Below are 15,515 nucleotides of genomic sequence, written 5' to 3'. Positions count from 1 at the left end.
TATTACAAGAATAGATATGTCCAGCACTCGAAGCCTTTATTTGTGTCTTTCTGTTTGGAAAATTTTTTTGGAAACTACTATAATCTATGGATATCTATTAAAATCAAGATATTTTATAATTTCAAAATTTTAATATAATTATTTCAAATTTTGGGCAATTTGATTACTTTGTACAAATTTAGAAAAGTTATTAAGTCGGAAAATTACAAATTTTTTCTCCTATTGGAATTTTTGAAGCTCATGATTTTCTCCTCTCAATTTTTTATTTTTAGATTTTTTTCGTCTTAGCAATAAAAAAACTTTGGAGGAAAGCCTCAACTTTCCAAACCTAAAATATTCGAATAAAAAGGATAAAATCATGATTTTAAAATTTGAAATCTCCAAACACATGCTGCATTTAAATGCAAGCAAATGAAATTCCTGCCAATTATACATACAGTACGCATAATTTTTGCAAAATATGATTGCAAAAAATATAGATGAAATAGTTTCTAGGCACAAATAATTTGATCGGCACAAGTGATTGATCGATAACAAGTGACATGATTTAGATTAGTGTGCTAATATTAGTTTCCCTACATAGCTTATCTCAATCTTTCGAAAATACAATAACTACAAGAAAGTTATATCAAATCTCAATTCTTCAGACTAAACTGGGTGAGGAGCCATGTTGTTATACGGTTTGACCTAAGAACAACATGTAATTTTTGAGGTCAAACTTTATTGCATTTTCTATCTAGAATTAAAACATCCCATATATATATAAAGTCTCTTCGTGTTAAAGGATAACACTATTTTTTTTTTAGCAAATTATAGACAACACACTATGTTCTTAATATTATAATCCCCACTCTTGGGATTCCAATTGGGTCGGAGCCTAGTCCGATACTTAAACATTGTAAGTTCAGAAACCCATCAATTGGGATATGTGAAGGTCATCGTTCACAAATTTTACTACCAAAAAAATGTTAGTTTTGACACATCGGTCGGCTAGAAACAAGCTTTCCAAAAAAAACTTAATTTTGACAAATCGGTCGGCCAAAAACAAGCTTTGGAGCAGGTTCTTTATGCATGATGAAAACAGGAGACCTCGTATCTCTGGGATTGTGTCTCTTTTTACGAGATCATTCATGGTTTGTCAACTAGTGGCAGCTTGTGAACTGCTGAGTATGGCCACCTCTCTCCCTAGTCATTGAAATGATCATTGATGTCTTAAGCGTTCAGGCGACCCTTCTCTTCTGCACCTCTATGATATCAACAACATACCATGGTACTTGGATTTCTATCAGATTTCCCCTATATACAAAGAAGGAAACTTTGGTTTTCAAATTCCTCCACCGATCTGTTGCATTTAGCCCGAGCGTATGCCTCGGGTTGTAGTTTTAAAAGGTTTTATTTGGCCAATGCGGTTGCCCTCGGTAGCAAGTTTGAAAGGCTGTCATTTGAGAGCATTGAAAAAAATAAGCAGCAGCAGAAAATAAAAAGATCCACGAGAGGCCTTCTGGTCTCGCCATCTTTGTAGTGCTATCAATAGTCAAGTGCTGCGCTCTTTATAATCTATTCTTTTCCTTGGTCCTGATGTTATAGCCAACCCGTTGCTATTTCTATTTGCTGCTCTTTCCTACTATCCTAATATTCTATCCTTTTAATCCCTGACATTTATGCAGGCACAAGAAAGAAATAGTATTCTCAGCCACCCAGCCAAAGAACATCATTTGTCATTGAAATACATGTGCCTATAAATATATATATATATAAATAAATAGTTATCCATGTTGCAAAGTATAGAACTCGTTTAAATCGTTAAAAAAAAAATCATTGAAATATTTTTATTGAGAAGCTAACACGTAAATACATAATACTTAAAAAATTAGTTTTTACGTATTTAGCTAGCCATGAAAAAGTAGCATATAGCTGGTTGAGCTGCTTGAGCATCTAGTTTTGTAAAAAAAAATTATGTATCTCTAATAAAAGAAATAGAGCTTATCTCATTCTATCTAAAAATTTAAAAATATCTTTTAAAAAATATTTTAATTTTCAGCCAATAATTTTTTTTATATTTTATATATTTTTTATAAAATATAAAAAATCTTATTTTATAAAAAAACATTTTATTTTTTCTAAAAAATAACTAAATATAAGATATTTTTTAATTTTCCATTGAGTATATTATTTCCCACCTCTTCCGGCGCTCGCCAGCAGTCTCTATCGAGCCCATATTGCGGTCCCCTGACAGATGCTACAGTCTCTCCCTCTCTCTCTATTGCTGCTTCCTCTGCCTTTCCCCATGCCTACGTCGCATGATTTAGCTGTTTCGTCTCATCCACTGACGTGTCGAGCCCCAATTGTCGGAGAATCTTAATGTACAAGAACCCACCCACCGTAAACTAGAAAGGAATCCAAAAAAAAAAAAAGAACATCATTTATAAAGCATGCTCACAAAATCTTACTTGTACTTCTAGACCGACACGGATTTAAGAATTAAGATGCCACGGGGAGGCATTCCCTACAAATGACACATCCCCACCCGTACTCATTCCTCGTAGCTTTTCTGGGCTGTTCTCAATTAATCACTGCTTGACTTTAAACTCGCAATAAGCAGAAGACACCGATGTGATTTGCTACACTATTAGATCGATGTGGCTACGTGACCGTCGCATCTAAACTAAGCCCTTTCTTCTATGCTTAATTAAAAACTAAGCAGAAGAGAACCCGCATGGAAGTGGTCGGACAGAGCCAGCCACGCGAAATCAAGGAAGGTCAAGCAACAAAACATCGTAACATCAAAATATAACGGTATCATTAGACCGCTGTCCTAAGATCAGACAAAGTTGCTTGGTGATTATATCCTCTATTGCTAGTTTAAGTGTATGGTTATGAAAATAATGAAGGTTTTTAAGTGTTACATGGGCTCACGTAGCTTCAAAGCTATGACCTAAAGCATCCAAGAGTTGTGTGACTTGTGTCCCTCGAGGGGACCATGGGGCGGGCAGACGATTCTGGTCTTCTTTGTGTAATTATAATAAAGAAAAAGCAAACTGTATGGAAGGATGGGCCGGTACATGGGACTTGGTCTAACTCATATGAAACATTCAATATTCTATAGCAAGTTGCTCAATGAATTAATACCTTTTTTTTTTTTTTTTGAATTGAATCACATGAGGTTTACCCTCAGGAAGAACAAAGAGAGCATTTGAATAAGAGACAGGGCCATTCCAGGCCCAGCTTATGTAACATTCAAAATTGTGGGGAAACTACCACTGTATAAGAAATTATGGTAATATTTCACAGTTAGTTTAGCTGGTAATAAATTGCTACTTTTGAAGAAGCTATTTTGGTGAACCGAGCGGTTCATGGATTGCTCGGTGTTGCTAATTAATTGGCTTTTTTTAAGGTTGCTCGTTTCGAAAATTAGACGAACACAAACCGTCGGAAAAAAAAAATTTGTCTTGCAGAAGGAAATAGAGTCTCGTGTTTGTCTCGAGAATGGGATCTTTTACATTGTAAATGATTAAGCCAAGTTTGATTAGTTGCCATAGAACTTACTGCTTCGATTAAGTCGAGCCTGAGCAACCCAAAGCTTGGTTTGCTGGTCTGCACCCCTAACAGGCAAAGCATAGGGTATAATGCTGACATTGGTTAGAATGTTGGTGCCTCAGAAATCTACGATATATTATATATTACTTCTCTCGAGTACGAGCTTAAGATTATCTCACTTGTGTTACTCTGCTATAGTCATATTCTTTCTCTCTTTTTTTTGAATTTTAGAATAATTATTTTATCATATTAGTGCTGTGGTTTCATGATTTGAATTCTTTCTTTTAATAAAATCTTCATAGAATTGGAGCTCATCTTTTCATCGATCAAACCTAGAACCTCTTCCTAGCTATCTCATGCGCTGAGAGGGTCTTAATTGTTAATAGGACGAAGGTCCCATCAGCCACATTCTTTCTAATTATATGGGCATCCATCCTCATTATAATCAGTTCTAACGTTCGCACTCAAGTGTTGCGATCCAACATTTTGAGGCATTCTATATATATCGAGAGAATGGTATAGGAACCGTCTTCATTGTCCCAGAAAAAAAAAGAAAAAGAAAAAAAAAAACGAAACGTAGCAGCATCTAATTACAGATGAGACTGCGTTCTGATTTTTCGACAATTCGAATCCGATTCCTTTCCCACCAGTAAAGTGAGTATTCCCAAGAGAGAACGGGCGAAAGCCCTAAAAGCCTGTGGTATATATGCATACAAACGGCACATGCAGCTGGCATTCTTAAATGTGAGGGAGGCATCCTCTCTGTTTCTGAATTTCTTGTCCGGTTCGGACGCTCCAGCCTCCAGTAGGCGTGTTTGCAAACGCACATAATCTCACAATTTCCGATTACTTGTATGTGAGAGACATTAACGTTTCAAAGCTTCAAACTAATGAAGCCGGACATAATCCATCGTTCCATGGGAGTAAATACAAGACATTAACGTTTCAAAGCTTCAAACTAATGAAGCCGGACATAATCCATCGTTCCATGGGAGTAAATACAAGACATTAACGTTTCAAAGCTTCAAACTAATGAAGCCGGACATAATCCATCGTTCCATGGGAGTAAATACAAGACATGTGGGAAAGGAGAAGATTCCCCCCTTCCGCGGGGCGTTCGCAGGGGAAAGAGGTGGTCCGCATTTAGTTGCGGACCCAGGTGCGGCATTCAAGAGGCTTTTCTTGGGAGATTCCGTCGCCCGTGATATTATATCTGGGAAGGCGAGACCGACTACCATTCCAGTATGTTCAACTAGAGCTTTATTTTGGAGGGGTCGGATGCCAGGGTGGTCCAGTCCAAGTCCGGCTCATCATCTCCCCACTCTCGAAGGCACGCGAAGGCAAAGGCGAAGGCGAAGGCGAAGGCGAAGGCAAAGGCGAACCCAAACACAAACACCCTCTTCGTCTCGAAAAGGTCGTTGGACTTTTGGTGCACCCACCAAAGAGGCTTTTTGGTTGGGAAAGAATACGAACGGCTCGCTTTCCTCAATTTATTTCGCTTCGCACCAAGAGATGATGTCCTTTCGTCTTTCCTTTCCTTTTTTTTTATGAGCATATGAATGAACGGGTGGAAGGATCTAATGAGCGCGTCGTTAAGTGGGCCCCCAAGGCCCGTCCTGGACTAACAGTGTGAAAGAGGCGTGGTGTACTACTGCAGGGGAATCCCAGCGGGCTCATGGGGACCTAGAAAGCACCACTTCGTCCCCCTAACGCACAAAGTGACGCGAAAACTTTGAGAACTTTGAGATGGTGATGGGCGTGAACATATGGACCAGCCGGTCTAGGCCTAAGCCCATCCCTTGCCGCCATATCACAACTTGGGACTAGGTTGATAGCAACCAACGCCATGATCGAGCCCATTCCAGCTGTGGTGTGGGCTGGTCCATAAGATGTCACCATAGGTTCGAGATAGGTGCACCTTCCATGAGCCATGGCCATATGGAGTTCCACCTGTTCCACTGTAACTCAGCCGAGTTATCATGACAATGGACTAGCCAAGTGCAAGACATGCGACAGATTTGCAGGTCAAAATGGCAATCAAAGTAGAACAAACTGGAAAAGAGATTGATCGGGCAGTGATCTCCAACCAACTAGACAGATTAGATTCGACTCAAGTAACCAAAGTCAAGAAGGATACTACTGTACCAGACCTGATTCGATTTGGGTCCAAACTGGCCCGCCAGCACCGCTTTTGACTAGTTTGGATCGAAAGGGTCCATTTTGTGACAGCGATCAAGCACCTTCAAGTCCGTAGCGGACACGCAGGATTGTTTGTTTGATTTCTTCAAGTCGATGAATCCTGATTGCGAGAGTGGCTCGCCAATCTACTTCTGCATGACATACTGGCACTAGAAGTTGACATTAGGCCACTAGCTAGCATAGCAAACATAGTGGAATCCAAAAGCCAGCTCAATCATACATAAGTGTCACGTCGTGACAGCTGGGAAAGTACATGGTGCGGGCTCATTGTAAAACTTGTCGACGAAGCTTTGACTCGAGCTTACCCAGATATGTCGTCTCGACAAAGCTAGGAATCTAGCGAACCTTTTTTTTTCTTCTCATTATCAATTTGATTATAGGAACTCGATATGGACAGTAATTCCGTTGGTTGCGACCGTATTTATCAAAAAAATTATTACCTGCTTTTAACTTACATATTTATAACATGCGCGATGATTTTCCAGCTGATGGCCGGGCGATCGTTGATATGTTTTAGGAATCGATTCGTAACCGTACGTGGAAACGTAGCGGTAAACTTGCGAATATGTTTACCTAAACATTCTCCCTTTGTAATTAACAATTAATCCAACTTTGTAGTAGTGGTGGGAAAGTCAACAACTTTGCAGTGGATGCATAAAATTATGCTCCGAAGAGAGTCAACAATAAATTTCATGATTGTTTTAAAATTTCATGATTACGTTCAAACAACATTGAAATATTTAGACGTAATCGAATCAATCCAGAAAAAAGGAAAAAGAAGAACACTCCCAAAATTCCCCTTCCGGTCATTGGCACTTCCGCTGATCCTAGAGAGCATAATTATATCAGGCGGGCTTGGGCCCTTTCTAATTAACAAGGTGGAAGGTCGTTTGGGGGTGGTATCAGAGACTCGTTCGGTCCTTCCCCGTTGTCCACCACAAATGCCATCTTGAGCCCCCACGTCGTGTGCACCTCCAAATGGCAGTGCATGAACCAAACACCTGCATCCACGCAAACCGCAAGAATTATGTTCCTAGCTAAGAGAACTCCTCCAACCTTCGTGCTGAAACCAACTGAAATAACATCATGATTCGTGCAAAACATTGCAAACCTGGGTTATCCGCCTGGAATCTTATGGCAGTCCATCCCCCAGAGGGAACTCCAATGGTGTTCCTTTCGACGGGATCGACAAGATTGAACTTGGAGGGAGACGTATTTGGATTATAATTCCCGAGACCCCTTCCGACTGCGAAAAAATTGAAGCCATGCAGATGGATGGGGTGGTTCTCCGGTGCTATAATGCCCGTGTCCTGGAGAACCAGTTGCACCGTGGAATTGAAAGCAAGGCGATAGACCCGAGTCCCGCTCATGGTCTGCATGTTTTTGGGGCCGCCGCCGGTGTAGTTGAAAGCTATCGGCGGCTTTCCCGGGAAGTCGTCGGCGAACACCCCGCTTATGTTGAAATAATGAGCTTGGAGGATGGCGGTGGTCGGCATGGTGAAGCTTACGTTGTTCATGTCGGCCACGACCCGGCTCCCATTAACGCACGTCGGGCACGGGTTGACGCCAAGACCCACGGTGAAGAGAAGGGAGTGGTCCACCGTCAACGGCACTCTGGCGGGATACTGCTCGGAGTTTAGGCTGCGGAGGGAATCGATGAACTTGGAGGCGACAGGGGTCGCATTCTGAGGTGGTGGATTGGTGGTGGTGAGGTCGGCGGTGGCCACGGAGTTGGTGTAGTGCACGGTGGCCATGGCGGTCTTGTTGTCCACCGCGATCGGCGAGTCCATGAAAGGGGAGGCGGTGACCAGGTAGCTGCCGGCCCCTTGATCGGCGGTGAGAAGGACGTTGGTGGTCTGGCCCGGAGTGATGAGTATGGTGTCGGTCTTGAAGGGCTTGGTGTAGCACGCGTCGACCTCGACGACGGTCAGCTGGTGGCCGGCCACCTTGAAGAAGAGCTCCTCATTGAGAGCAGCGTTGACGATTCGGAGCAAGTATGTCTTGCCGCTGTCCACTGTTAGCTGGAACCCTGTTGTAACGAGGTCCACATTAGACCGAATATATTATTGCTTAAGCTGCATCTTTTTGCCATGCCATGCAAAGATGAATCCCTTCTTCCAGAAGATTACTCGTCCAAAATCCAAAGTATGCGCACATATTGGTTGGAACTTGGAATTGAGCATCGCAAGTTCGAAACGTTAATTGCTGATTACCTTTGGAAGTAGGACAATCGGACATAGGGCCTGGATGACCGTTGATTATGTGAGCATCAGAAACATTGGGCGCCAGACCAGATTTCAGAGCCTCGTTGATGACGGCTTCGGTGTCCGACTTCCACCATTCACCTGGAGTTTATAATAAGCAAATATCATTGCTAAAATCCATCAGAAGGGGAAAACGTACCTCTTTCTTTCTGCCAAAAATTTAATTTGACCAAGGTGGACTCGATTCGGAATTCGTCAACCCACGTACCCAAGATGATGACCTCCTCCTTTTGTGGAGCGGGGAAAGGATAGGGAACATTGGGTTTGGGCAAGACGACGATGGCACCGTGAACCGTGGCCCTGAGCCACAGGATGTGCGCATGCCAGAAGAGGGTGCCCCTCTGGCCCGTGATGGTGAAGTTGTACACGTAGCTGTGGCCTGGCTGAATTGGGCACTGGGTGATGTAGGCCGGTCCGTCGGCCCAACCAGTTCGAATCTGCCTCACTCCATGCCTGCAGACCCAATTTATGACGTGTGATTAATCTCATTCTCAACTCACACAGGTTTGGAAATTAATTCTTTTCTTCCAAACTTGTACAGTGTCTGAACTCAGACAGTCTGTGATGATGCTACGTGTGATCCAATGTCCACATGCATGAGGACTGCTCACCAGTGGATGGTAACGTTGTACTTGACGTTGTTGACGACCTCGACGAGCACATTGTCACCTTCTTCAGCATACAGTGTTGGGCCAGGGAATCGGCCGTTCACGGTCACGATGGGTTTGGTGTAGCAGAGCCGGGTCACTTTTTTCACCGCCACCTGCATGAGGCACGCCATGGTAGTTCAGATGTGCCAGTCTTTAAAGATGCTCTTGGTGTTGAGTAAAAGAGAAGCCATGAAAGCATCGCATTCGTGGATAATTAATTAGTAGGTACGTTTCAGGTTCGGTCTACTTGTGATGATCCATGGTTGGCTTTCGAAAGGCTGGTTGTTGGGGTCAATGGGAAGGTATCGGCCTGATCTACTGGACCATATAGTGTATCGGCCTGTACACCTCACTGTGGAGACTGGGCCCTCAGAAAGATGGAAAAATTCCTAAGGAAACGATCCGGATCAAACTAATAGGATTGTAATATTTGATGGTCCTTTTGTAATTAATTTTCTTATTTTACTTGGCCATCTAATTCACATTCATTGGTTAAACAATCATGCGATGAAGTGCATCTCCACCACCAGTGAGGCAGTCTGGATCTATTAAGCAGTCATGCACCACACTTCAATGCAAATCACATGATGAAACGAGACAGCAAATTGTTAGCAAATTTCATGGGTGCAGCATCAATCACAAAGCTTGCCCAGACGTGGAAGGCTGCTACTCACATTGAACTTGTATTTTCGTGTCCTCCCATCCGCGAGCACTGGAAGCATGATCGCCACCAGCAACAAGGCTCTGACATATGACAGCATCTTCCCTGCTCTCTCTCTCTCTCTCTCGATCTGTGTTGTGGTATAACTCCTATGCATGGGAACGACTGGCCAACGCATCCTTATAAAGGGATGGGGATTCTAGCTGCCGAGTCCTTTTTAAGTTTAGGTGGCGGGGACCCTTGATCAACAAGGTTTTGGTAGAATAACCGCGCACTACTTCCGGATTACTTGAATCCCACATAAAGTTGATATACATTTCCCAATAATGTAGCCCTCGAACCCACTCCATTGGGGTCTGACGTCGCTTTCCATTGGTTAAAAAGGTTGGCTTCTTGTAGAAACATTCTCGTAAACAAGCTAGAATTCACCAAGACATCCTAGACTTTTTGATATTAGAATCTAGTCGTCAGATCTATTCTAGCTTCATGCACTTGGATGGAAAGAACTGATCCACTCCAGTCATCTCTGGTTAACCGGTGGGTTGCCTTCATGAGTTTAGTGCCGTTCTTCTCGGTGGTTTAAGCGTGGGGGTGGAAAGGAGTAATCCGCGTTTGCCTTTCCAGTCAAGTAATCATCGAGCAAGTACAAGCGTGGCTCCTCTTATATAGAGAATAAAATTATGTCATGAGAAACGAACATCAGGACAAACATCCCTCGCTACTTGTACACAATCATTTCTTCCAATATATTCTGGGCGGCGCCCTGCTTCCCTAATTCTATTTCCATGTCGCCCTCACCCGAATCAGAGCTCAGGCCAGTGGGCAAACCGGGAAGTGTATACAGGGGTCGAGCAAGGGCTGGCGGCCCCTACTTACACATTTAGAGGTGAAGCATCGATCGGGATGCATGCCTGGTGGTTCCACCTGCCGAGTTATATATATTCCCCTTTTTTTTTTATAATAAATTGAGGGTTTCATGTAGAGTTTCGTGCTCTCTATTAGCATCTGTCATCATGGCATTGCACCATAAAGGTATGGTTGATATGTTCCCATCAACAGTACACCGGGGAGATTTCGTGCTAGTTTGAAAGCTAAGCTATCCGGCTGGTGAAAGCAAGTGGTGCGGAGTATAATTTCTCCGGTACCGGGGATGCCAATGTGCCTCGTTTGAGTGGACCAATCTAGCGTGAGGGCACAGGCTAGCCGGCTGACGGTTCCTACTTGGAACAAGCGACAAAGTAATCCGCATGTTCTTTTAAATGATATGCATATCATTCAACCATCATCTCGCAGCATCTATGCACAGCATGTCGCTTCATTTAGAGCCTCTTGGATTTAAAATGACGCAAGCCACTCTCTTAGCTTTCTCCCAAATTAAGGACTGCTTCATCCGCACAGTTTTATAAAGGAAAGCGCGGCTTGACTTCTTTTCGTTCATAAGATTCCCACGTTATCCAATGAGTTCTGCATGGATGATCTCATCTCATGCACTAAACAGTAGTGATGGGCACTTTGATTAGAAGATTGGTAATTGGTTGATTAGATGATACTATATCCAGTCACACCAGATGATAAAAACATCAACACGTAACACCCTTCCATGCTCCTAACCCACGCTTAGGCTTTACTTGGTGGTTCCACTAGCACTTGATATGAGTGTTACAGGGTAATTAAGTAGGTTAACTGCCGAAGTTGGATTTGTTTTCCGTCGCCATTTATATATGTTGCTCTGTAGATACAGCACCATGTGAAAGGATCTCTCAGGCTCACCTCTGTGATATTGTTTTATATAGTAATCAGGGTATGGTTTCGGGATTACCATATGAAAACATGAAATTTTGATCTTACGGTAGTTAAACTACCGGACTGGTGTTAAATTAATAAATTTTATTTCTCATGTTACACATGATGATCATAATGTGCTCATTATTGTAAAAAATACAATCTGAATCTCATTATAGTCAATGAATTATAGAAAAATTTATCATTTAATTGTGTATGAAAACATGAGATTTGGGTTTATTACCGTCGACATAGTATAAAAAGATATATCCTTCAATTTTCTTCATTTTTTTTGTTTCGTAGCGACCACTAAATGGTTTGCAGCTACTGCATAACATGAAATTTGGGTATCAGTATAATTGGAGAAAGATATTAGTGCTTATCATTAAATCTTATTTTCCATGTTTTGTATAGTGATGATAGAGTGATTTTATGATTATTATATTAAAAAATAATGACCTATACTGAGTGAGCTATATTGTAATCCGAGTCAAATTTTATTTTCAACATTTTGTATCGTGACTACAAAATGGTTCTGTAGTCATTATATGAAACATGAAATTTGTTTCTTAATATAACTAACAAATCATAGAAGGGAGCTATCATTAGATTTCGTTTCTCATATCTCTTAAAAGGGACCGTAGAATATTTTCTAATCAGTATCTAGAAATGAAATATTTTGTTAACAGTTTCCCATGGTGGCCGCAAAATGATCATGAGGTCACAATACTACACAGAAAATGGAATTTAATGATAGATCTCAAAGTAGTTCGCAAATTATATTTTTATGATTTAAAATTTAAGTTTCTATATAGTAACCATGAAACTTTCTATCGTCGCTTATGAAATTTAGGAAATGGCATTCAAGTGTAGCTCCTTAATTTATAGTACATTAATTTATTTCTATATAGTGATTAGGGAACAACTTTCTGGTATACATGGAAATAAAATTTGATCGCAAGTCCTTCCATGGTTCCTTGTTTATAATAAATATCAAATTTTGTGTTGCCATATAGTGACCAATAGAACCATTATGTGGTTATTCCTTTTTTTTTTTTTAATTTGTTCACTGTAGCACGAAGGAATAAAGAAGCTGGAATAGTATGACCATGAATCGGGTTAGAAAAAGAAATATAATTTTGAAACAAGCAATATTCGCTATCTTATTAAAAAAAAAAAAAAAAACAAGAATGAAATTTAGTGATAGGTCCCTTTATATCTTGTTAACTATAATAAAGCTTCAATTATTACTTACATCCATATGGTGATTACAGAACCATTTTGCAGTCAATACACGAAACGTGGGAAACGTAATTTAATCACTAGTTTCTTTATAGTTTATTGATTATAATAATGCTCCAAGTTCCATGTTTTTGTATGGTAAGCACAAAACCAATGGAAGCCTTGTATAGACACGAGAAGTGAAATTTAATGGCAGGTTCTTTTGTAGCTAATTGATTGCAATAAAGTTTTGACTTTTTTGGGGTAGAATATAAGGTTTTGACTTTGTTTTCAATATAGTAATACATACTATGCTCATTATGTAAAATATGGAAAATGCTCCATGATCTATACTCATACACCTTAGAACCAATATATACTGATAAAGCATATCTATCAATGAAAGCTTGCCATCTAATCGTGGGCTTATATACCATTCAAAGCATGCCACATGGCCTGTCCAAAGAGCATTTAGAGAGTCCCCTACATCTCAAACTCTTCTTAGAGTTAACAACAACTCAACAGTATCACTAACTGTTTCTTAACAAATGCAGTACACGAGCAAATCCTACATCCAAAAAAAATATAGAAGAGATTCATGGATGAGATATGCAGTTTGTTGTCTTATCAATCAGCGTATAGCTCTCCAAACTACTCAGCAACGAGTTTCAGCCCTCATCTATATATTGCATTTCCAGGGGGCCTCCGGATAAATTCTTTTTCGACTCTCTTACGCTGCCTCTCTACTCCTCTTAGGCCTGCTAGTTGTATTTGACTTAGTCATCGGAGGATCCTCCATTGGACAAGCTTCAGTAGGTAGACTTTTTTAGTTTTGCTGTTTTAGGATGGAGCCTAAGACTGAGCATCACTAAAGATGTTCCCTCATCGTCCAACTCTACAAGAGCATCACCTTGGGGGCGTGTAACGATCTTATCCAATCTTTCTGATTCGAAAAACGGACGAGGCGGGATCTCTAGCTACCACTACCAACTCAGCACATCAATCGGACCGATTTCTAGCAATAATAGATTGATATTAAAAGGAGGGCCCTGAACCCATCATTGGAGGTCCGATTGATCAAACGAACGACACACATCCGTGAAATCAAGATGCAACCTTGGAGTCCGATAGCTCTTTATAGAGCCCTCGGAGGGTGTCTCCTCAGCAAGAGCTACAACCTACTCCGTCAATCACCACCGAGCAATTCCATTTGCTCATGCAACAAATTTAGATGTTTTTTTTTGTGTGTGCATCGGCTGCTCACACTAGCCTCGCGTGAGCACAGATTCAAATGTTTATCACTGCCATACATAATCTGCAGCAGAATCGCCAATCAGTTGCAGCAGTAATATATCTCTTTGTAGTTCAGTAATTATGATATGGTCCAAAATTTATTTCCAGAATGCTGCTTATAGTCACCATATTAAACATGAAAAATAAGGAATTGGATGTCAAATCCCTCTATAGTTTATTAGTTATAACGAGGCCCGATTCAGTTCTCACATCTAGTGCCATTAAACTACTTTATTACGAAATATAGGAACTTAAATTTAACGATGGATCTCTTTGCATATATTGGCTATAATATAAGGTCTAATTTTGATGTTTTTAGGTAGTGATCGTATAAGCATTCCGTGGTTTCTACGTTTACATTGAAAGTGAAACATGTTAACGACATAATGTATCATATAAGAACATGGTTTGAAAGTATCAGTTTTTCTTTATTTTTTTATTTTTTATTTTTTATTTTTTTATTTTTTTTCAATCACCACCTCCAATATGGCTATGACATTAGCGTGCCATAGCCGCGGTCACGACGTGATGTTGAGGCTCGTCTTCTGCGATGGTTGACGTCAATGCCCCCCTCCGCCATCCGCCCATCCGGTTTTCAAGCCAATATTAATTCCTTCCTCAAAGGTTCTTTTCAAGCGGGCCCCAGAAGCCGGCGAGAGAGAGCGAGATATTTTGTAATTTTCGAGGGGGGCACCGTGGTGTTTTGGACTTCTGGCTCGGGGAGATTAGGAGATTCCGAATCTGGTCCATTTTCGAAGAGTATTCATGAATCTACTTCTACGCTGCCTTTCCAGTTTTTCTTTCCCACGGCCATCATTTGTTTTCTTTTGAATCGAAACGTCCGTTGAACGTTCCATTATCAGGAAGATTTTTCATAAATTTAATTATTGTACCGCCAACGCTTTCGATTCCTTGGCTTTACGAACTTCTTTAATACGGTACCGATCCCTCCTCTTTGCGTTCACATGTTCATGTATAGGAGTTGTGCACTGGGGATTGCTTGTTTGCACTCCCTGTCTGCTTCGCCATTGATGATGCTTTTGGAAGGTTGCCAAAGAAGTCCTCCTCCGCCCTCTTGCTTTACAGCATAATCCTCTTATGCTTTGGATTGTCTCCTTTGTTTTTATTTTACTTTGGGGGGTGCTACATTTACATTAGAAATTTTCGTTCTGGTCTCTTATATATATATTTTTAAGAATGTTGCCCTCTTGAGTTCTTAATATAGGAAAAGGACCCTTTTGTCATCGTTCCCTATGATAATTACGTTTGAGGGCCTTCATATGAGGACGTTTACTTCTTGCCTCCTTTCCTTCGTCTTTTAATGCAATCATGCACCTGTTTACCATTATTTTACTTTTACGTTGTTCTGGCTTGCTCTTACCATTCACCTGCAAATTGAATATTTGAGTGTATTGATCATGAAGAATCTCATCATGAATATTTTAGTAATATTACGTGGATAATCTGATTGGTTGAGATCTCAAGTGGAGCAAAATGAACTTTTTAACTCCAGAGTGCTTTATCTGCTTGAGGCCAAGATAGGCAGCCTGATACATGTAGGGCCACCACTCCAATTCCGCCCGTATCGAGCACTGCTGAGTTGGATGGAGTTGAAGGTAAATCCCAAACCAACCCAACCTCTAAATCGTCCAATCTATATCGAATGCAATCCAATCCTGGAGTGAACTAGTTGGGCCGGTCGGGTCATACCTTCAGAGCCACCAACTCAATTTGACCCGTATCGAGCATTGCCGAGTGCTGAAAGTAAAACTTATTTCCGTCGTGAGTTTAATTTGCACGGCAATTCTCAGCGGATTCACGGAGGGGTTGGCCGCCACGTGTTCTGACTTGTATCAGTTACAATTGTTTTTGATTATTCTTTGCCGGAATTCTCCCTGCGCCATGCTC

The 15,515-nt window shown here is 41.1% G+C and overlaps 1 protein-coding gene across 1 annotated transcript; it reads right to left on the bottom strand.

Annotated features, from left to right (window-relative positions):
- Positions 1-6,383: 6,383 nt before the first annotated feature.
- On the bottom strand, positions 6,384-9,463 carry LOC103695490 (laccase-22). Its single transcript, XM_008776837.3, has 6 exons — positions 9,325-9,463; positions 8,612-8,763; positions 8,209-8,453; positions 7,950-8,081; positions 6,848-7,765; positions 6,384-6,737 (listed from the first exon to the last, which is right to left on the bottom strand). The coding sequence occupies exons 1-6, from the start codon at positions 9,409-9,411 to the stop codon at positions 6,607-6,609; spliced, it is 1,665 nt and encodes a 554-aa protein (XP_008775059.2). The 5' UTR covers positions 9,412-9,463; the 3' UTR covers positions 6,384-6,606.
- Between the last annotated feature and the right edge of the window lie 6,052 nt (positions 9,464-15,515).

This window comes from Phoenix dactylifera, chromosome 12, assembly GCF_009389715.1.
Source record: "Phoenix dactylifera cultivar Barhee BC4 chromosome 12, palm_55x_up_171113_PBpolish2nd_filt_p, whole genome shotgun sequence".
Lineage (NCBI taxonomy): Eukaryota > Viridiplantae > Streptophyta > Magnoliopsida > Arecales > Arecaceae > Phoenix > Phoenix dactylifera.
The sequence above is the reverse complement of the archived record's forward strand: the minus strand, read 5'-3'. Positions and strand labels throughout refer to the sequence as shown.

Bases quoted from the DNA above. Each gene is read 5' to 3' on its own strand.
- LOC103695490 (XM_008776837.3), bottom strand. From the start codon at position 9,411: ATGCTGTCATATGTCAGAGCCTTGTTGCTGGTGGCGATCATGCTTCCA. The intron at 8,764-9,324 runs GTGAGTAGCAGC...TGCCTCATGCAG, and splicing joins CACGAAAATACAAGTTCAAT to GTGGCGGTGAAAAAAGTGAC. The intron at 8,454-8,611 runs GTGAGCAGTCCT...TTGGGTCTGCAG, and splicing joins TACAACGTTACCATCCACTG to GCATGGAGTGAGGCAGATTC.